Source organism: Monodon monoceros, unplaced genomic scaffold (genome assembly GCF_005190385.1).
Source record: "Monodon monoceros isolate NGI ecotype Baffin Bay Population unplaced genomic scaffold, NGI_Narwhal_1 Super_Scaffold_13, whole genome shotgun sequence".
NCBI lineage: Eukaryota > Metazoa > Chordata > Mammalia > Artiodactyla > Monodontidae > Monodon > Monodon monoceros.
This window is the reverse complement of record NW_021703769.1, coordinates 47062816-47085750: the sequence shown is the minus strand read 5'-3', so window position 1 is coordinate 47085750 and position 22935 is coordinate 47062816. Positions and strand designations below refer to the sequence as shown.

Below are 22935 nucleotides of genomic sequence, written 5' to 3'. Positions count from 1 at the left end.
CTGACATGAGTCTTCATTGAGGAGAAATGAACAAGTTAAAGCAATGAGTCTATTAAGGTAAATACAAAATACCGCCTCTGGGAAACAAGAGGGCGAGGAAGAGATGGTGGGGTGGGTAACACTTAGAAATACAGGTGAGGAGGGGAAGGAGGGGGTGGGTAGGAGGATGGGGGAGGGGAGTGAGAGGGGAGGGGAGAAGGTTAAGGGGGGCGGGGAGGGAGGAGACAGGAAGGGTGAACAGAGAGATGAAGGTAAGTGGGGGGAAAGAGTTGATGTAAGAAATGAGGAAGGAATTTTAGGGGAGAAGGCAGCAAAGCAGGGTCCAAAATGTTCAGCAAATTCCATGAAGATGTTTCTTAGGTCCTATCCGAACGGAACCGTGTTAGATTGGATTTGCATTCTAATAAAAAACTTGGCCAAAACCCAGAAAAAGCCTGTTTTAAGAAATGTGTAAGTTCCTCAGTCATCAGATGACCCACGTATTTGAGAGCTTTCGCTACAGACACAGCCCGTCGCCCAACCAAAGGGCAACAAGAGCCCTGCGCCACCCCCAGGCTTGGATCCCCACCACATGCAATGCCCACTCCCGACTCACCCAGGAAAGGGTCCTCAACAGAAGGGGGCAGCAAGGGGGTGACAGGGCTGCCTTTGCGGGGAGCCCACAGCTGCTCCCCGGGCCCAGCTCTGTTCTCCTGAGCCCCCTACCCATTTCCTGGGACAAAACCACCAGCAGTTTGTGGTGTCCAGTTCTTCGCTGGAAAGGCAGGAGACGGTCCAGCTCTCTGTACAATTCGAGCCTGAAAGCATCTGTGCCCTTCTGTCCGTCACTTCAGGATCAAATGGAGGAGGGAGGAGCAGAGTACAGAGTCTTCCGGTCCGTGTCTTTTTTTTTTTTTTTTTTGCGGTACGCGGGCCTCTCACCGTTGTGGCCTCTCCCGTTGCGGAGCACAGGCTCCAGACGCGCAGGCCCAGCGGCCATGGCTCACGGACCCAGCCGCTCTGCGGCATGTGGGATGTTCCCGGACCGGGGCACGAACCCACGTCCCCTGAATCGGCAGGCGGACTCCCAACCACTGCGCCACCAGGGAAGCCCGGTCCGTGTCTTTGATGTAAAGGAAGCCCCCTGAGGTTGCTGGGAATGCAGCTCACTGACTGCAGTGTTGGGAGAAACTCTTTTCAATTTTGTAATTGGTCAAGGACGAGCAGGAACCTGGGACTGGAGCATTTGTAAACAGACAAGGGGAAAAAAGCAACTGGAGTGAGTTCTTGGGACCCCCTGCAGAAGTAAATTAAAGAAAAATGAAAAATGGTGTTTGGGACACAGTCCAACCAGAGATGTACCTCCATGGCCCAAGGCCAGGATGCCTGAAGCTGGGGTCCCAGCTCCAGGCAGGGACTTCACCGTCACTGGATCAGGCCAGAGAGTCCCACCATCCACAGAAGCCATGACTGGCGAGTTTGTGGTCCTGGTGTCCCTGCCATGTGGACTCAGGATGTAGTGACCTCTTGGTGTATTGTTACATCAGACAGGAGGTTCTGGAACACCACGGGCACAGTCCCCTGGAAACCAGGCACAGTCCCCTGGAAACCAGCCACAGCAAACACCGTTTTAAGTAAAAACATTCTAAGTTACAGACGGTTTAAGGATCTCAATTGTGAAGACCTTAAATATGTTTTCTACCCAATATGCTTATGTAACTTTGGGCACCTCAGTTGAACAGTTTTCAGAGAAAAAGCTTATCAGAATGATCATCTAACTTGATCCAGGCAGCTTCCCCACCTCCCGTCATTGTAGCATAATATCAAGCTTCTTCTCCATTCTTCATCACAGAACACCTCTAAATCCTCAAGAAAACTGTTTGAAAAAACTTAATATGGCACATTGCATTTGGTATGTGCTCTATAAAAATTTACTTTGAAAACTTAATGAGGGCTTCCCTGGTGGCACAGCGGGTTCGAGCCCTGGTCCGGGAAGATCCCACATGCCACGGAGCAACTAAGCCCGTGCGCCACAACTACTGAGCCTGCGCTCTAGAGCCCGCGTGCTACAACTGCTGAGGCCCGCGCGCCTAGAGTCCGTGCTCTGCAACCCCCTGCTCACAGCAACTGGAGAGGGCCCAAGTGCAGCAACGAAGACCCAATGCAGCCAAAAATAAATAAATAAAATAAATTTTTTTTTTTAAAGTTAATGAATGTGTGAGTGAATGTATAAATCGAAAGGAGAGGCACAGAAATGCAGACCAGGCTAGCATCTGTCCTGCTATAATGAAAATTGTGCCAACCACTGAGAAAAGCTGGAATTCCGATAGTCATTCCACAAAAAACAAACCCAAAAAACCCCTGAGGCTTAGCACAAATATTTTTGGAACATGTAATAATTTAATGCTTTGTTAGAGATTTCCTTTTTCCATTTCTAGTAAATCTGACGCATACAGGCCTCCTCCTCCAGCCACCCCCAACCTCATTTCAATGACACTTGGTGGCATGTCGGTTTTGCTGCAGCTACACTATCACCAGCCTGCCGAGCCTCGGCCTCCTCCCCCGGGGCTTGGATAAGTAAGCAAACGGCTCCACAGACACAGTGGCTCCCCAGCTTCTGGAAACCAGAGAATCAGGACAAATTATAAGAGAGCTAAGGAATGAAGCCTCTGATTTCTCTCAAATCAAGAGAGACTGGATCTGCCTTCTCCCCTTCTCGCTGGCTGTGACCAGCTCCATTTGATCACAGCTGTGATCAGAGGTGGGTAAACCCACATCCTGCACACCTGCAGGTTCTGCTTGCTGTTTACACGGAGCTACAAGTCTACAGGGATTCGCTGGGAACGGATCCTGGAGCTGAGGGAAGACAGGAAGACAGAGCGAAGCTGGTGCCCTTTGAGGAACTTGCCTTCCTGACAAGTGGAGGGACTCACGGACTAAGCTGTCACTGTCACGGTCACCGAAGGGCAGACACGCTAAATGCTCTTTAAACACCTTTTGATGGGATAATTTCACTTCCCTTGTAAAAGCTGTTCCTGATCTTAAGGAAAAAAGAGAGTAGGAGAAGCAGGTATTCTTTCCCAACAGGTAACATATTTCTTCGTATATGGAGCAAAGAGTCGGGATATTGTTTTTTTTAACAAGGAAATCGATTTCAATATTATTAGTGTGCAAAAATACTTACGTAAAAGAGTCTATCCACAGAGACGTTAGAAAACTCTCTGGATGTACAATTTTTCCCTCTTCATTTGAATTTTCTGCATTGTTTTAATTTCTTACAATAAGCATGTAATGGTTTGCAAAAACAATAAATTACCTCAGTAAGAGAATTAGTAAATCATTTAGTCTGTCAAAATTTGATGAAGCGTAAATATCTACCTTGATTATAAATGTGTCTAAGAGACAAAACATACGGCAACGTTACCCGTTTTATAACAACACATAAACCCACGTAACCAGGATATTATCTGAAATTTAAAATATTTTGAAGGGTTTTTTTTAGGTTATAAAACAGTTGATACCCAAACATTTTCTAGTCTACTGACACACGTACTTTTATTTTTATCTACAACGTTATATCAGAACTATATGATAAAAAAAAATAACGTGTTTTTCAAACCTCACAGCCAGGATACCCCTGCTGCAAAACCTGCAGTTTGGCTACAAAATTCTTTTGCCCAAACCCAAAAGCCACAGTGAATTTTCTCCACAGCTCTTTGCTGAGAACCTACCTCACCATGTTCATTTTGCCAGACACGCAGGAGCCGAGACGCCGCGGTTTGCAGCAAAGAGAGGATTTATTCACAAAGCAGCCGAGCGAGGAACCGGGAGAACAAATCTCAAATCCACCTCCCGGAAGGCGAGGGGCTGGGGTCTTTATGGTATAACCAATCAAGCAGCAAGGCGGTCTGAAGCGTGGGGAGCGTGGGGAGAGGTGACTGGGAAAAGGTGTGATAATCGTCATTCTGCGCAGGTGTCCCTAGGCTTCAGGCTCCGCACCTTCCAAAGGTCACCCCACGACGCTGGCGCGTCTTAACTGGCTGACCTCACACAGACGCATCTGACTCCAAGCTCCTGGAAACAGCTCGGGCAAACATCTTACTGTTCAGGCTCCATGCGGCTTGGAGGACGTGCGAATCTGAAAATGACCTTGATTAGTGCCGGCAGGTGAAGTGGATCAGACTCATCACCCATGTGCCGGGAACTGGGAGGAGGCGCCAAGAGTCTGCGCCCGCAGGTGTTTAGTCTCCGGGGAGACGGGCCTGTGACCCGGGAGGTACCAGCTGGACGCGTCATCTCTGCTGGGGGGAGAGGCACACGCGTCTGGGGCCAGTGGTGGAGGGGCAGGAGGGCAGCCAGTCCTGCCCGGCCCGGAGCTGAGGGGCCAGGTAACTTTTTGGGGCCCAGGTAGGACGTCAGGAGCAGAACCAGAGAAGAGCCTGCATGATGGCCTCAGCCTCTGGTCCAGGAGTCCCTGGTCAACTCGGGAAGGGGGTTTGGTTTTCTCACAAGGACAGATGGGGCCGCCTGGTGAAGGGCAGGAGGGACGTGGGCAGGATGGGAAGAAGGAGGCTGGGGGGCCCGGGGGAGGAGGGGAGGCCAGGCCTGAGCAAGGGCAGGGTCTGGAGGTGGGCAGACGGGGTCGGGAGCCCAGAGAGATCGTCCCAGCCCACGGGTATGGGCATCCTGGACACAGCGGCCGCAGGGGGGACCCACGGGGGATGCACTGGGGTGGCCCTAGGTGGGCGGGGACAGAACAGAGCAAGATGACCTGAAAGCCCAGCAGCACCAAAGCCAAAGGCCACAGAAAAGGGAAAAGACAGAAGGTGAACCGTGCAGAGGAGCGAATGCTGCCACCAACACCCCTCCCTGGGCGGGCGGAGACACTGCGGGGAGAGGTGTTGTGGGCAGGAGGGGCCGAGGGGAGACAGGCCCCCTGCAGCTCCCGCCCCAGCAGGCTCGCAGCCGAGTTCAGCTCCCAGCAGGGAGGCCTTGAGCTCCAGGCGGCCACCCATGGGTCCCCACAGCCTGCAGTGTGCTTCTTCAGAACCAAAAGGACTCGGCTGTTTCGAGTCTCTGACCTTGAGCCACTCTTTTAAAGGGCTCCACTGATAAGGTCAGGCCCACCCAGGATCACCTCCTGTTTGATTAACTTTAAATCAATTGATTATGTTTTTTAATTACATTACAGACTCAAGTCACCTTTGCCACATAACATCCAATGACAGGAGGGGCACCCCACGGTGTCCATGAGAGGGACTCACTGGGCGTCATCATAGAGCTGCCTGTCATGCCTGGTCCTCAGCACTTTGTACCCCCAGTTTGAAGGGAAAAAAGAGAGTGAATACGGGGATGAATATCAAAGAAAAAAAAGACAGTAAATTACAGAAGTGATTAGTCAGCGTTCTCCAGAGAAACAGCCAATTGGATAAACACAGAGAGAGAGATTTATTATCGGAACCGGCTCGTGCTCTCACGAAGGCTGAGAATTCTCACAGCTTGCCCTCTGCAGCCAAAACTCAGGAAAGCTGGTGATGTAGTTCTGGTTTGAGTCCAAAGGCCGGAGAACCAGGGGCACTGGTTTGGGCCCAGTCTGAGGGCAGGAGGAGACGGCGGTCCCAGATCAAGGGCCGGGCAGAGAGAGTGAATTCTGCCTTCCCCCGCCTTGTTAACTCCCATACCCTCGTGTGATGCCACCAAAGTGGGAGCTGGCACGGGCCAGGGCACATAGCAGGTGGTGGTGGGGCTTGGATGGAAGAGAAGCCTGGGGTCGCCTGTCTGGTGAGGAGGAAATCGTCCGAGGCCTGAGGGCACCGGGGAGCCCAGTGGGCGCTGTGATTGTTTTCCCATTACCATCCTAGGATAACGCTGATTGTAGAAAGATGGAAGCAGGAGCAGGGAGCCGGGTAAACTAATTTCTTTTAACGTGAGGACTCAAATCCAGATATATCTGTTGTAAAGATGTCCACTTAAATTAGCGAATAAAAGAGCTAACATCTTAGTCTTCATACTTTATTCATGTGTGCTTTTTATATTTATCTACGGAGTAAACTTCTGTTTCAGGTGGCCGCATATGGAAAAGTAAGGAAAGTGTTTTCTGAAGCTTATTGACGAGCGCAGAGCCTTGTTCTCTAGACAACGCTCTAACCCGCTCTCATTTACTCATTCTGTTTATTTACTCACCCAAGTAGCTTCCAAGATGGCCCCTCATGATCCTTGCCTCTGGTATTTGTGCCACGTGGAGCTGAGCACAGCAGGATGCCTTGGGAATGACGGTGGGTGGTCCTGAGGCAGGTGATAAAGAACAACGGGACCCGGCCTTACTCTCTGGAACCCCCACTCGAGGGCAAGCGGCCGCCATGTTGTGAGGCCACTCAAGCAGCCCGGGAGGCTCTGTCGGGGATGCGGGGCCACCAGCCGCTCCCGCTGCGCAGTCTCCTTCTCCTCCTCTCAGGGGTGTCAATCACCAGTAAACACTCATGCCCTTCCATCCCAAACCATCACGGCACCTGCTTCTGGAGAGCCCGGCTCAGAGCAGGCTCCACGGTGAGGAGGGGGAGGGAGACACGTCCAGAGCTCACGTGGCTCCACCCCTCCCCACATCACACCCGCCCTTTGTTCCCCACTGCGGCCCTGCTGAGCTGCTGCCAGTTGGCCGCAGTCAGGCCCTCTCACCACCCGGCTGCCTACCATCCGGTTCCTTTATTAAAGCCCTGACTTTTTATCACTATAGCAGTTCCTCTCCCTCGTCAAGCCCTGATACACCGTCATTAGGCAAAGAAAAAGAAAGCTCTATAAAGGATAAGAAAAAACATGATTTTTGAAACCAGAAAGGTCCTGCCTTAAAAACGTGGGTTTGATTTTAATTTTCTTCCAAACATGTAGTTCAATGTTTATATTTTATGTAACCTTGTAGGATTTCACCAAGAAAGTTTCTGGATTTGAAACTGTGTTCCTGCATCTTAACTACTAAGCTACCTGTTCCCTTTTTAAATGAGGTTTGATTCTGAAGGAGTTAAATTCAAGGGCAGTTTCAGCGTGAGATGTCAGGCAGCTGGTGCTGGGAGGGCCTCTGGGTAGGGAGGGCGGGACCCTCCACCAAGAAGCGCAGAAAACCCAGGGAGCAATGTTTCCTGCGCTCAGGGTATGAAAGCTTTGCCCAAGAGCCCCGAGGGGATTGTGGTGGAACCTGCAGGTCCCTGGGGCCCTCCCTGCTCCCTGAGGTCTGGGGAAATGGCCTAGAACTGCACACCCTCCTCCCCCACTGTCGATTCCAGAGCCCGTGGGGTGCGAGCCACAGTGTCGGGTGCCCTAACCCACCTTCCCGGGGTAGTGGCCGCTGCATCCCTTCCATCTTCTGAATCCTGAACCTTGTGCAGTTTCTCTTGCAGCCAACCCTGAGCCCAACCTTAAAGGAAGAGAATTCTGGTAAGGTCGTCCTGGCTACACGAAGCAGACACTGTGCAAACCACCCAGACACCAAACCAGATGACTGTCCTTGGCGGGGCTCTCCAGACACTGGTTACCCTGGCAGCCGCTCCCTCCCCTTCTGCAGGCCACCAGGCCAGGCATCTACCTGGGAAGCCAGGGTCGGCACCGCCCAACCCCAGTGGGGCTTGGGTCCCACTCTGCACCTGTCCGCCTGCAGACAGTCACCCACCCTGGGGAAATAAAGTGTAGGCAGTGATGCCAGCAGAGTCTATTACTTATTGTCGTGAGTGAATTATTCTAAATTAACAAATATCCTGTTTACAAATGTTAACAGAAACAATTTAGGGACTCCTACTGCGGCATTAGCACCCAAAGATTGAAATGACGATCTGAAAAACAGAAATGAGTCAAAATTACACATTCCTGCAACTGGTTTATTCGAAGCTTATGTGTCAACCAAAGAACAAGCCATAACAACAGGAATATTGATGAGTTTAGCTTAATAAGGAAAAATTCTACTAAGCTCAATCTTTATGCACCAACTAATTTGGAACCACTTACTAGATATATTAAGCAAACGACATGCAGAACAGTACGTGGCTTCCCACCATTTGTCTTAGACAAGGGGACAGAATATATGTGTTACCTCTACTTATATTTTACGTGTACTCTGTATGAACACATACACATACTACGTACATTTGCTTATATAATCCTACACTACTTCTGGAAAGACACGATGGACACGGATGTCACTGGTGGCCTCTGTGGAGGGGACGTGGGTGGTTGTGGGGCAGGGACGAGAGGGAGACTTCACAACATTTTATACCTTTTGGCTTAGAACCGTGTGTAATGTTATCTACTGAGAAATAAAATTAAAGAGCAAATTCTAAGACAAGCAGCAATACACCACTGAGAGCATACACTAAATTCATCACTTCAGGGCATTTGGGGAAATACTCATGGGGTGTTGGGGGCTTATACTGTCACATAACTTTTAAAAGCTTATGAGTGCCTCTCGAGCTCAGTTTTCAAACCTCAAATACACATTTCAGAAGGAAGAGAACGAAGCACAGCCAGAGCTGGATGGTTTCTTTAAAGGAAGCCTGCGGGGCCCTCAGGGCTAACGGTCATCCAGGCTGAGCTTAGAAGCAAAGAGCGAGATGACGGGGTCATCCCCAGTTTCCAGGGCCAGGTCATACGCCGTCTGGTCTCTCGCGTTCTTCTTCTGAACGCTTGCGTTGCATCTGCGAAGGAAATGGGGGTGAGCGGACGGACTCAGGTCTCCGAACCTTCCCTGCCTTGGAGGCCAGTCTGGGAGCTCCTGGCCCCCGTCCCAAACTTCCCCCAAGAGGCCACCGTGACCAGCCCTCAAGGGCAGCTCTACCCTGAGACCTGAGGGGCGCTGTGATCTCACACATCCAGTGCCAATCCTGGCCGTGGGTTCCCATTGCATCAACGACCCACAACCAAATGGGTTTAAGGGGGCAACGTTTTCATCGTGCTTTTAAAAGCCCTTAGTGCCCTGGGAGCCATGGGGGGATTGTGGCTCCATTACTGGGTCAGCTGTTCAGGAACCAGGACCCTCTGAAATCCTCACAGGCCAACAGGGGGATCACTGTGGCCATCAGTGTCCCTCGGAGGCCAAGGAACATACCCCAGTAAGGCAGCGATGCACTCCCTTCCTGCCAGGCCCAGCACAGCTGCTCCATGAAGAGCTGTATTTTGGAGTCTGTTTGGATGGGAAAAAAATCCCTGGCTAAATCCTTGGTTCGCATCCTCGAGAAACTGGAGAAGGAGCAGGTGATCAAAGGGGCCTTGGTTTCACCCATGACCTATTTAACCCAGGAAAATCTCTTGACTCTGCCCTCTCTGCTCCTTTCCTTGGAGGATTTGGAGGGTAAACTTTCATATTAGATAGAAAGTGAAAATCTATACACATATTCATTTTTTAAAGTGAGAAACCCCACAAGGATATGGTTTGTAGTCAATTTAGCAAATGCTAATAAATACTATGTTAGTATATTTCCTCCAAGAGTTCATGGAACGCATTGGACACGGTCTCACCCTTGGCTTGACCCTTTGGGCACTGTCTGTATGACAATAACCTTTCAGGACTATGGCTCCTATTCTTGTGTAGGGACAATGACCTTGGCTTCAGTGAGTTTGGCTTGTGTGATATGAAAATAAACACCAATCTTAGAACCCAGAGGGCAGGTCCGAGAGGTCAGACAGCATATTTTGCGGATCTGCCAGACTGTCTCTACCTTGCCTGGTCAGCTTTGGCCCAGTGAGTGAGCAGTGGATGCTGCAGTGGAGGATGGGGTGCTACCTGCATTCTAGAGTTCATGAAAGGCTCCTGCCCAGAGGTGGCAGGAGTGATGGAGGCAGGAGTCATGGCTGAAGACAGAGATGAGATGAGCAACTGGAGGTCTGCATTCTCCTGGCCCTGATCTTTCCCTCGACACCCCCACCCTGTCCCCTGCACCTGCAGATGTACCTGCTGCCATATGTTTATCCCAATAGAGAAACAGGATGGTGGCCTCTTTCCTGAAGGAGATAAACGGAGCCTCTGGCAACGTCCATGCCCAGAGGGAAGCTTTCCACTTGTCCCAGCCTGAGAGCAGCTTCATACACCCACAACCCACCCCACCCCCACCCTAGATGATAAGCTCCTGTCATACACACAGAATTCCCACTCATCTAGCCCATTCCGCATTCTCAAACATGGACGGATGACAAAGGGTCACACACATCTGAGAAAAATCTGCAGCATCAAAGAAAAATCAAATACAAATGTAAGAAATTAAAAATGACTGAAGACAATATCAGACAAAAACAGAAGGCTATGAAGAAGAAACAGTCAGAATAAAAAGGAGCTCTTAGAAAGTAAAAATATGACTGTTGAAAGAAAAAGTATTCAGCAGGAGGGTCAAGAAAATCTCTTAAAACAGAGAGAAAAAGGGAAATGAAAAATATGGGGGAAAAAATTAAAAAGACAGACAGAGAGGGTCAATTTGAGTGGTCCACCACCTAACTAATAGGAATTCTAGAAAGAGAGAATCAAAAAAAATGGAGGAGAGAAAATACCAAAGAGATAAAATTTCCCTGAGCTGAAGAAACACATGACTTTTCAGACTGAAAGGGCCAAGTGGATGAATGAACAACAGCACATCAAAAAAATACCCCTATGAAATTTCAGAACATCAGGAATACATGCTTCCAGAAGGAACAAACAGGTCAGAAATGAATAAGAATTTGCTGTAGCATTTTCATGGGCTATGCTAGGTGCTAGAAATCATGAGAGCAAGGCTTGATTATTTTGAACACAGAAATTAATATCAAGGTATTAGTAGTCAAGAGTGAAGAGAAAAGAAAGTCATTTTTGATATTCAAGGACTCAAAAGTTTTTTTCTACATACCCTTTCTGAAGAAGTTACCTAAGGCCACACTCTAGCCTGACAAGGGTCAAAACCAAGAAAGAGGAAAATGTGAACAATAACTATAGGTGGATTCCAGTGAAAAGAAATCCCATGATGACCACTGTGCAGCAGGGCCAGAGGGCTGTCAGGCAAAATCCGAGTAGGAAGTATACTCCAAAGGAAAGTCTCTAAGAAAAAAAACACTGAAAAAGTAAGAAACCAGGTAAGATTATGGATGCGGTGAAGGCATGTTCTTTTTCAAATGAGAAAAAAACAAAGGCAATCAGAAAGTCCAGGAAAATCAAAGTCACACACAAAAACACACAAGTTGTTCATGGTTTATGAAAGGAAATGAAATGTGACCTGATTTTGAATAATTTATGGTGTGTAAGGAGAATCTACTTGACATTTCTGGTAAGAAAATTTTACTTTGAGTGGCCTAAGTGTTGTTTTCTTGAACCTACAAACAAAAATGTAATCAGAGTATACCAATGAACAATATTTATGTAGCTATTATAATGCAATTGCCCTTCATGCTGTTCAACTATTGCAATCAACCTATGGATGAAGAATGGATGTCTTCATTATGTTAACACAAGTAAATATATCTGTGATTAGTGTTGTAAAAAGTAAGCATATACTAATAGAAGTTGTGAGATGGAAGGGGAAGGAAAGGTAGAGGTTAAGGTAGAGAGCACTAATATACACTTATATGCACTTACATCCAGGTGAATCAAGAGACACCACTGACATCATTGAAAGATGATGATTGAAATACAGGAGTTTAGGCATATCATTTATATTTTAACAGTAATTAATAAAGAACAAAAACCGGAACAGAGGGCTTCCCTGGTGGCGCAGTGGTTGGGAGTGCGCCTGCCGATGCAGGGGACACGGATTCGTGCCCCGGTCCGGGAAGATCCCACATGCCGTGGAGCGGCTGCGCCTGTGAGCCATGGCCGCTGAGTCTGCGCTCCGCGACGGGAGGGGCCACAGCAGTGAGAGGCCCGCGTACCGCAAAAAAAAAAAAAAAAAAAAACCGGAACAGAATGATCAAAACATGAAGGTCCAGTCAGCAAGCAAAGTCATCACCTATGACAGCAAGAATCAGCAGATACTGTCTAAGCATGCTAAATCACGAGTGATCGGTTTAAGTGCATTGTTTAGTGACAGAGATATAGGTGACTCTCGGGAGAACTTTAAGACATTTACATGTAGTTGTCCTTGGAGACAAGGACTGGGGGTGAAGAGTTGAGGGCGGCAGAGGACCGCCAGGCCCTTCCACAGGATTTGATTTTTCAATCATGTCCACGTCTTACTTCGATACAATTAAAAAGTGATTTGGTGCGTATAAATAGTTTCAATAAACATACACAATTTAAGAAATCTTTCTGCCAGACTAGCCATAAATAAGGCAACGTCAGTACGACTAGGCCAGAAATGAATAATGAAATTGGTGACTAAACCTCCCCATACTGCTCTGTACCTAAATCAAGTCCCAGACTAATTCTGGGAGTCTCTGGTCCTGGGGGATGGGGGTGGGGGCCTTTCCTGACCACACCACACTCGATTCTCTTACCTGGCTTTATTTTCTTTGTAGCACTTATCATGCTCTGAAATTACTCATTCATTTGTTTACTTGTTTATTGCCTGTCTCCTCCACTAAACTGTAAGCTCCATGACGGAAGGGAAGTGATGTCTTCATCACTGCTGTATCTCCATCACCTAGAATGCTGACCAGCACACAGTAGGTGCTCAGAAACCACTAGTAAAATGAATACATCAATGAAAAGAATGAATAGACAAATTTAGGGAAGGAGTATTGCCTCCAAGATTGAAACCCATGTGAATCGCAGGAAAACATACCTAAGAACTCTGCATCCACCTGTGGGAGGGCAATCCTCTGCCTGATTCGGGCTCCAGAATCCGAACTGACCAGGTAATGAGAAGGCTTTCCACTTTCCAAAGTAAATGAGAAACTTAGCACTTTCACCGGTTTTGTGTTGCAGCAGAACTCTAAGTGTCCAAACACCCTAATGGTCTTAGACCTTGTCTAAGTTTAGATCTTATCATTCATGTAATTTCAGCTAACTTATCTGGCCAAGGCTCCTGGTGCCAACTAAATCTGAGTGGTATGATTGGTTAGTTTCTCCTCATATTTCTGCAGAGGCAGTAAGTGAAAGCGGCAAGGCCACGTGCCTTATGACAGAATTTCCATGACTTTCCAAAGATCTGCCTTTGGTTTGATACAAACAGTTCCTGCAAGCAACTAAGATTTGGGGATCACCCTTCATATTGCTGTTGGTGGTGGTGACATTATTGTGATTAGTTTGATCAGATCAACATAACTGAGCAGTCAGGCACGGGGGACAGTCCCGTGTCCAACAGCACTATGAGGTCACTCCTTACCACGGACCATGCTGGGATGATTCTTAACGTCTCAGTGTTTGTAAGAACGGTCTCTGGACCCTCGCTACTCAGACTGTGGCACCTGGACCATTGGCATCTCCTGAGAGCTTGCTAGAGATGGTGGATCTCAGGCCCGGCCCCACCCAGACCTACCAAATGTGCATTTTCACAAGATCCTTGGCTGATTTACATACACATTAAAGTATGAGAAGCATTTATCAAGTTCATCTTCTTAGAGTTTGGTGCATTAAAAAAATACACATGCCCTTTCCTTAATGTGAAAACTTGGACTTGGGAAGGCTTGGTGACATCTGTTAACAGAAATAGAACTTAGAACTTAAATCCAGTTGTGACACCTTTCACCCAGGGCTTCTGTTATTTAAGCCCCACGTGGCTCTTCTCCCAGAGCCAACTCACCCATCCCCATATCCTATGTCAATCATCGTGCAGTTGACACTTTCCACGCAAATCCTGATAATCCTCTTTTTTCATAATCGCAGCTTCACGACTGCCACCATTAAAGTCCAATCATCAGGCTCCGGGCACTACAAACGATCTCATTTCATCCTCCACTAACTCTATGACCCGAGTTCGATTATCCCCATTTTACAGATGAGAAGACCTAGCAAGAGGAATATGTTCATTTTCTCCACATTTTGCTCTCTCCTGCCTCCAAACTGTCCCCTGTCACCACAGAAGAATCTACTTTCCCCTCCTTTAGCACAATTCCCAGTGGTCACATTCAAAGTGTACATTTCTCACGAGGTCTTTCAGATGACCTCTCCTGGGCTCTAAGTCATTTGAATTATTTGTTCAGCTACTCAGCACATGTGTGAGTGCCAACCTGGTGCCCCCAGATGTGCCAGGGCCACCTGGTCACCTGTGACACAGTGCTTGTTCCTCTCGCGGGGAGCTCAGAGGACCTGGCTGTAAATTCAGGGTGGAGGGGTACACAGTGTGCTACGGGGGTCTGACCACGGAGGTCTCAGTCACACCAGACACCAATCTCCTCCTCAGCTTTCATCTTTCCTGCCTCCCCAGTGGCATAAATAAGGCTTCACTGTCACTTCACCCCCCTCAAGTTCCTGGGGCTTCATCACGCATTTACCATTTGAACTCAGATGTATTCACAGGGTTGCGGCATCTCCTAGGTGGACTCAAGACGTTCTGTCTTCACAACTCTCCCCAGGCTGAGAGCAGAGTGCAGTGTTCTATTTACTCAATAACGGGGCTGGGGGCGGGGACCTCTGATGGCTAGATTCTATTTACTCAATAATGGGGCTGAGGGCGGGGGTCTCTGATGGCTAGATTCTATTTACTCAGTAATGGGGCTGGGGGCGGGGGTCTCTGATGGCTAGATTCTATTTACTCAATAACGGGGCTGGGGGCGGGGGTCTCTGATGGCTAGGTTCTATTTACTCAATAACGGGGCTGGGGGCGGGGTCTCTGATGGCTAGCTTTTCTGGGTTGGTGGTTTCCTGCGTAACCACAGTTGGGTTTTTGGAAGATGATGAATCATGACTCTGCCAGCTCTTAGCTCCCCAAACAAGTTAACTGCAACACGGCGAGGGCACGAGACGGAGCGCGTCCTGCCACCAGAACTCCATGCTGTGAGGCTCCTCCTCCGAGGAGCTTGTCGTTGTCACGGCAGACCTTCCAGAACGCGGCTGGCACAGCAAGTACTGTGGTGCTCTGTGAGTTTGTATCATAAAGACACTTTTCTACTAATGCACAAGCAACTCAAACTGTTTACTCCAATCTAAGTATCACGGTGAGCTAAGGTACACTCTCTCTTTGTAAATCCTGAATTACCTAATAGAATAAATCTCCACAGGTGAACCTCTAAGTAAACTGATGGTTGCATTTTCCTCACTTGCCTGCTAGGGTAGAGCTCAGGGGCTCAATATTTGAAACTGCCAGTGAAGAAGGGCATCTACTGTCCAAAAGCAAACAGCATCTCTCTGTGTCCCTCTCCTCGCAAGACTTTTTGAATCCATGTTTCTGAAGTCTGCTGGTAAGAGGTGTCAGCTTTGGTGGAAGATGTGTATTTCTCCTCAGCCATCCCCTTTCTGCTGAGTATGAGTTTATTCTGGTAAGAAAGACACAAACATGGGAACCAGAAACCCTAGGGAGGGGCTTTCTGCTACCGGCCAAGCTGCTGGACAGAAGTTACCTGTATGGAGACCACCTGGGCTGCCTCTCGCCATTAGCTAAACAGGCTCAGGGTGAGAAGAGAATGTTAATCCTTGTTTGCAAAGGACAAGTCACGGAGCCTCTTTTACAGGAAAGTCAGATCGCCAGATGGCTTGTGCCTGAAGAGCTGTAGATAGTGGAGCCTTGAGGTCATGTTCCTGAGTCTACAGAGGTCCAGCTGTGGGGCAGAGGCCGGGTGGACCCAGGCCCAAACACTGTGAACCAACAAATATAAACCACACTCAGCAGAATTGGCTCTCAGTGGAAAAACCTGCTTTCTGAACCCGCCCCTCCCTGACCCCACATGAGCTATATTCTGCTAACAGTAACCATGACAATGCAGGGGGAGTGACAAAGGGCTATTACACACCATTCAGCTAGACCATATAACCACAGCGTTAGACTTAGTAGAAATGCAAGGAGATCACATGTGGATAGATGTCAGTTTACAGAATGGTAATGAAGCAACCATGGGAACTGAGGAACACCAAAAAGAGACAGGTTGCCTGTTCCACGTCCAGAGTTAGGTTCATCCTGTTAGCCGGACTCTTCATAAAGCCAGGACTCATCACACTCAAGCAACAATTCAAAATGTGCTCAAGCGATTTTTGTATCAACCACAAACATTATATGTAAATGCTATAAAAAATCCTTATCTGAATTATCCAAACATAAAGTATACCTTCACACAAAACAAGGTGTCATTATTTCTATTAATAATGATAAAAGTGTGGGAATGTAAATGACGAAGCTGACAAGGTATGACGCCTGTGAACCCCAAGAGAACTTGAGAAAGTAAATTCCAGCCATCAAGTGTGTACACCCACAGGCCAAACACTCTGCTATAAAATTAAACTACTGATAAAAAGGGGGTCGTGTCTACTGACACAGGAGTCCTGCTGGGCAGAAACTTTAAAAACCGCACATAGAAAAATTAAGAGAGAGATATTTTGAGTAAAAACGCTAGAGGAAATTTTGAAACAGAGGAGAACAGAAGCAAAGCTATTTAACTTTTGTCCCCTGTGCTCCTTGCCATCCTCGGCAGCACGATTCACAGACCGGGGCCCCCAGCTGCCTCAGTAACAGTGCGGGCGGCAGAGTGGTTGACCTGCGATTCCCCCAGATGACTTCCAGTTCAACAGCTTGGTCAGCGGGATGTAAGCAGTTAACAGCGAGGACCTGGACTCAAAACACTGTCCACCCCAGGTCCCCAGAGTAATTTGCAAGAGAACAGTGGACTCACAAGGCCGGGTGGGGTCAAGGGTGGGAAAGGAACAAAACCATCCCACGTGGCTGGGGATTTCGTCATCCCGCTTCCCAGCTGTGGAAACAGGAGACGACGTGGTGAACCCACATGCACCGCCTCTCCCCTGGGCTGTTCGCATCCAGGGACGACCGGATAAGGTTTTCTTTCTGCAGTAACTTCATGGGTACGTTTCCACCATGATGAAAACAATGCTTAACACCCAACGGCTAAGGATTTGCAGGCCCACAAATATAAATGAGTTAACAAAATGGATCATCATTTATCAAAGCTACTAAAAGTTAGACAATCCAGTAGTCCATTTAAAAACCTTTGTTTTACCCAGATTTGGAAAACAGAAGCAGTTAAGTCTCTCATTAAGGGCCAGAACGGGTTGAAATGGTTCCTAAGTGGTTCAAGTTGAACACGGCCTGCAAACTGACTGCTCGGAGGAGCCCCACCAAGTACCAGCTGGCTGCGACCTCACCACAACTCGCCCTTCCTCGAGTTTCACTTACGGGCCCCACTGCTGGTCCACGTCCGCTCCCCTCTGCACGAGAACCGGGATCGCTTCATGGTGCTTGTTCGTGACCGCCGGGCTCAGAACGGGCTGGTCTTTGCTGTCACTGCAGTTGGGATCTGCTCCCTGCCGCGTGTAGAAAAGGACAAACTTGCACAAGGCCTAAGCTCAACGTCACCCGCTCGCCATCCTAGTAAGTATAACAAACCCTTGATGGAACTAAACTGCTTTAACTCAAAAGAAGCAGGAACCCCAAGACCCAACCTACAAAGACAGAGCTGCCAAGTCATGTGCGTGATAAAACTTGTGTTTCTGCTCCCCCAGCAGGAGGCCAGCCACCTGGATGGACAACCTTGTTTCTTTAGGAAACATCATGGTCACACAGGGTCACAGACCAGGGATTCTGTCCACCTTCCTGCACTTTATTTGGGCTCCTGTGCACTTTTCTGCCTATTTTCTTTGCTATAAAAATTAGCAACAGGTAACAATTAAGGTAAAGTTTTTGACTAGCCGTTTAGCCCACTTCCAGACGGTTTTAAGTTAAGCGGCACTGTGATTATCACAATATCGAACGAAACTTCCATCTGAAAGAGACGGGGTGGCAGGCCTGGCTGAGAGCCTCAGGGAGGCGTGTTCTTGGGCTGCACTTACTTCATCACATAGCTGTTCCATCACAGACACTCTTCCTTCCCCTGCTGGTCCGACTTCCTTCAGCAGAAGCCTGTTTTCAGGCTGCAGAATCACAGAAGGTGGTCATTTGCACGGCCGCAAAATCTTTTTACTGTCACGCCCCACTTGTCCAGGCTCAACCCTCAGGGCAAATGTTTCCTCTCCTGGGTAAGTTCTGAGTCCCAGGGACAGGTGAGTGTGAGCACAAGTGTGTATGTGTGTGTGTGATGTGTGTGTGGGGTGTGTGTGTATGTGTGTGTGGTCTTCAACAGCCAGCAGCACAAATAAACACATCTAATGTAAATCTAGCCAGTCTTTGAGGTCTTGCCTGGGGGAAGGACACCACACTGACATTTTTTCATGTTATTAAGGGCAGGGATGCAATGAGAAACCTCGTAAAACCTCAGAAACCACACACTAGTTTTATTATGAATATTTCGAGGAAAAGCAACCAGGTGAATCCTAAAGTTTACGCTGCATGCTTTATAAGGTGTTCGAAATCAGCCCGAGTGTGACCACCTGCCTGCGGAGAACCCTCCCCCGCCCCCGACCAGGCTGGGTGCCCGTGTGCCTGCCAGCAGGCCCCAGGGCCCCGCGTGACTGAAGTGGTGGGGCTGGAGGGGGGAACTGACCCTGTGTCCACCTCCAGCTCGCTGCCACAGCCAAAGACGGCCGACCGGAGGGCAAGGTGGTGGGTGAGCAAGGGCACCCACTGTCTCTCCAAAGCTCCCATTAAAACTATTCATGGTCCATAATTGTGAAAAACAAAACTCTTAACAGCTGAGGGAAACCGGGAAAGGGTACCATGCATGGATCAGAAATGGTGAAGAATCCCAAAGATTGAAAGCAGATGGAATCAGACTGACAGGGAAATCAAAGCCAAGAGGAAAACCAGCTGCAGACCCCAGACATGTGAGTGTGTTCTCTCCCGGGAGCCCAGCAGGAGGGCGGGCGTTGGGTGTGGCTGAATCCACAGCGTGTTATTAAAGGGCTTTACCATGAATCACGGGGATGGCTGGCATCCTCTCCGCTCTCCCTGCTTAAACCCTGATACTATTTTCCATACAGTTCACAATTGGCCTAACAGAGGCTTCTCCTGGGAGCACTGGGCCTGGGAAGGGCGAAGGGCAGAGCCCAGACGTGGCACGGGTTTGGAGAGCCAGGAAGGAGTGGAAACCACCACGGCACTCCCACTACCGCGCTCACAGGCAGAGCAAAGGCCTTCCCGTGCTGGCAACTTCGAGGACCCTCCTCCACCCACAGAGACCTCAGGCCCACAGACCCAGCTGGGCACCCGTGCTAATCACACTAGCCCTTCATTTATCAACATGACCTAGCAACCAAGGATCATCACATGTTCGAGACAAACCAAAATCAAGAAAGAGAAAGATGAGCAGATAGAACTGACCCCAGAGGAAACAGGTGATCAGGAGACTGAGGAGAACTTTAAAATAATTCCAGTGAATAATCTTGAGAGATTTTAAAGGTTTTGCCTCCATAAAGTAAAAACACACTGCTATAAAAAAGGGAACAGAAAATGAAAAAGTATTCTTCCGTTTAAACAATCTCAAAATAAAACATTAGATGCACAGGCTGAAGAAGACAGCTCTAAGGATCAAGGAGAACACATACCGTAAGCTGCTGCTCCTTCTCTTGAAACGTTTTGGTCTTGAAATTCTTGGTCCTTGTGACCTTCTCCGTGGTGTCTGGGGTGTTCTGGCTGTAGTCACTCACTGGAATGACAGGAGTCGAGGACCAAAGTGAAGTCCCCCGCCACTCCCATCATGTAAAGAGCCACTCTCCTGCCATGCCCTCCCTCAAGAGGTCGGAAGGAGGAAAAGGCTTTTATAGAAATTTCTATTTGATGAAACCTGGCCCGAAGGACTCCTGGGGCTGTCCTTCTTGGTCCAGAACCAGAGGATGGGAGGAGGGAGGGGAATAAAAGGGGCTATAGTTCTCAGGCCCCAAAGAGCACCCCCTGCCCCAATTTATCTCCCCAGTTCCTGTGAAAGACTGCAAAGGTCTCAGGCCTGACTTTGGGGTGGCCAGAGGAATAACATGGGTGGAACGTGAAAGTAAGAGGCCTGGCTGGGCCGGCAAATCTTAAGCAGTTCTCTCCATCCTCGCCAAGTCACTGTGTTGTTTTTGGTCAACAGTTCTTTAGGTTTCTCTTTTTTAATTATTATTTTTTCTTCCAGGTTTACTGAGACGTAACTGACATACAGCAGCACTGTATGAGTTTCAGGGGCACAGCAGAATGATTTGACTTACATACACCATGAAATGATGACCGCCAGAAGTTTAGTGAACATCGTCATCTCATATAGAAACAAAATGAAAGAAATAGAAAAAAAATTTTTTCCTCGTGATGAGAACGTGTAGGATTTACTTTCCTGTAACAACATCCATATAGAACTGGTCAACTGCTTTAAAGTCCCCAGAAGGGGACAACTCACCCAGGTTGGACCCGCTGCTGAAAAGCCCGTTCCCTCCCTCGGTGACACTGCTCAGAAAGTGGTCGCTGAACTTCACCGCCTTGTTCAGGTAAAGGTTCTGGCCAATGAAAAAATTCCAGCACCATGAAAGATGAGGCTGCCGCGTCCCAGCAGAATGGTCTCCCTGCTCACCTGCTCCTCTTTCTGTTAACGACAGCCCTGTCTACCCAGACAGTCAAGCCTGCAGCGTGACCATGCTTCCAGACACCTCTCTCACCTCACCGTGATGTTTTGTCCATTCTGCCTCTTACGCAACTCCTCATTCTGGCCCCTCTTCTCACAGCGAGATCATTGCAACAGCCTCCAAACAGGTTCCTGACAGCCCACCTTCCCTGTGGCTGCCCCAGCCCCTTTATACAATGAATGTATACGTAACTGTGTCCCTCTGTGCTTACAACCCTTCCATGTCTTGGGATTAGGGTGGCCTGATGGGGAGGCTCAGGCTGCAGAGTCTGTATCCTGGTTTGGTCACTTAGTAGCTTAGGGGCCTTGGAAGAAGCAAGTTGCTTAACTTCTCTGAGCCTCAGTTTCCTCACCCGTAAAGCGGAAATATTATGACCAGCCTCAAAGAGAGGTTGTCAAAGCAAAATGAGGTTACATGGATGTCTATAAAATGAGGATGGGTGATACACAGGCCAGACCCAGGATTCTGTATCCACTGGACCGGTTCCACAGCGTGGCACCCTGCTCCTGCCATCGGGAGCCACCTGCTACTTCCTGAGCACAGAACACGCAGGCTAAGAAAAAACACACACAGAACCGGGGACACATCCCTGACTTCTACGCTATGGACAGCATATTGCAGGTGCTCTCGTGTCTGTCCAGTTCCCCTTAACCAGTCAGGTACCATCCCAGCTGCCACGTTGGCTGCTAACAGCTCACAGCTGACCCCCGTCTCCAGCTGCCCTCAGTAGATGGGTGCTGACCTGCCCTAGCGGTTATGCCCCTCCCCCCAGCCTCAAGTGGGGACAACTGTGTGGTGTGACTCGCCGTGTTCTGTGTCCCTCAGTCCCATTCTCCTGAAGCACCTCCTCACCCAAGCTCTGCTGCAGCCACACAACCGAAAACACAGCATTTAGTGCTTTCCTTGGTTACAAAGCACATTCACATGTATCTTCCCACTGGACACTCCCAGCCTCCCTGTGGGTCAGGCAGGGCCCAGCTATCTGTCCCAGTTTTAGAGACATCGTGAGCACCCTGCCAGGTCACGGCCAGGCCCCAGTTCCCCTCCTTTTCCTTGCCTTCTTCACTCTCTTCTCAATCCATTAATTATCCTTTTGTATGTTGTGACTTCTTGTCCAATGAAACTAAAGCTGCCTGTATCAGTTAATGTTTGTCACACACTTATGGGCTCCATGGCAATGCTCCAGTTACCAAATGAGACGGAAGATCAAGGGAGACATGGCCACAAAGTACGGCTTATTTTTATAGGCAAATAGGTCCAAGTACATATCAGCAAACATTTCTGTCAGTCTTTCGCCTATACTCAGACTTCAGTGGGTATAAATAAACCTGAGAACTACAGGACCAACAGGGTAGGTGATAATTTCTTTCTGTTCTTATGACATCTTTATGTGCCTGAAAGCTGGCTTCTCTGAGGTTTAGCTCAGTTATTTATCTAATTCTATGAAATTGCTGGCCTCCAGTTAAGTTTCATAATATTCTAAACTCTTCCTTTCTATGGATTATGCAGAAGGATTTCAATAAATCATAAGCTACCATTTACTAGGTCAGTCAATTTTGAAATGAATAACTTCCGGCGGTTTTACTCACCTTGTTTGAGACTTGAATATAATTCAGCCTGATGCTAACTTCATAGCCATCCTCATGGATGGTAGCAGAGATGAGCTTGTAAAAAAGTATTAGAGAGAATTCACAACCATGAGTGTGGGACTCAAAGCCCGGAGCCACGGCCAAGAAATTATGAGATGCTAAGCTGTACATTTAATCAAACATTTAATTAACACAAAGGCAGGCAGGAAAAGAGAAACAAAAACTAGATGAAATAGGACACAAATGGCAAAATGGCAGACACAAATCCAGCCTTCTCTATAATTCCGTTAATTATAAATGAACTAAATACTCCAATCAAAGAGCGACTGCCAGATTGGTTAAGAAAGCAAGACCCAAATTGATACTCTCTATAAGAGACACACTTTAATGAAGCCACATGGCTGCAAGTCATCACCTGGCAAAAAGTAACCTGGGAGGGCCAGGCCTTGGCAATCAAGGGCCAAGTATTCAGATGAGAAGCTGTCTCTGTAAATAGCGGGAGGAATTTAGATCAATGGGGCTCAGCAAATGCTTTAAGGATCAGATAGTAAATATTTAGGTTTTGTGGGCCATACGCTCCTTGCCATTGCAGTGCAAAAGCAGCTACAGACAATAAGTAAATGAATGAGTGTAGCTGTGACCCAATAAAACTTGATTTACAAAACTGGTGGCAGGCCAGATTTGCCCCACAGGCCACAGTTTTGAGACCCCTAGATTAGGCCAAGGAATTAATAAACCACCAAAATAGATTATCAAAGGAAACTGAGCACTACTTGACAATGACACAGTTCCAGTGTTGGC

The 22935-nt window shown here is 48.3% G+C and overlaps 1 protein-coding gene across 5 annotated transcripts in view; it reads right to left on the bottom strand.

The window, feature by feature from the left end:
• Nucleotides 1–7839: 7839 nt before the first annotated feature.
• The window catches only part of DZANK1 (double zinc ribbon and ankyrin repeat domains 1), a 74951-nt gene continuing 59855 nt past the window's right edge, over nucleotides 7840–22935 (bottom strand). For all 5 annotated transcript variants that reach the window (XM_029221864.1, XM_029221863.1, XM_029221865.1 and 2 more), the window contains 6 exons: nucleotides 22135–22209; nucleotides 20323–20419; nucleotides 19499–19599; nucleotides 17849–17929; nucleotides 17196–17323; nucleotides 7840–8657 (listed from right to left, as the gene is read on the bottom strand). In XM_029221864.1, the coding sequence (XP_029077697.1) occupies nucleotides 8534–8657; nucleotides 17196–17323; nucleotides 17849–17929; nucleotides 19499–19599; nucleotides 20323–20419; nucleotides 22135–22209 (606 nt within the window). In that variant the 3' untranslated portion in view covers nucleotides 7840–8533. The remainder of the gene's footprint in view (nucleotides 8658–17195; nucleotides 17324–17848; nucleotides 17930–19498; nucleotides 19600–20322; nucleotides 20420–22134; nucleotides 22210–22935) is intronic.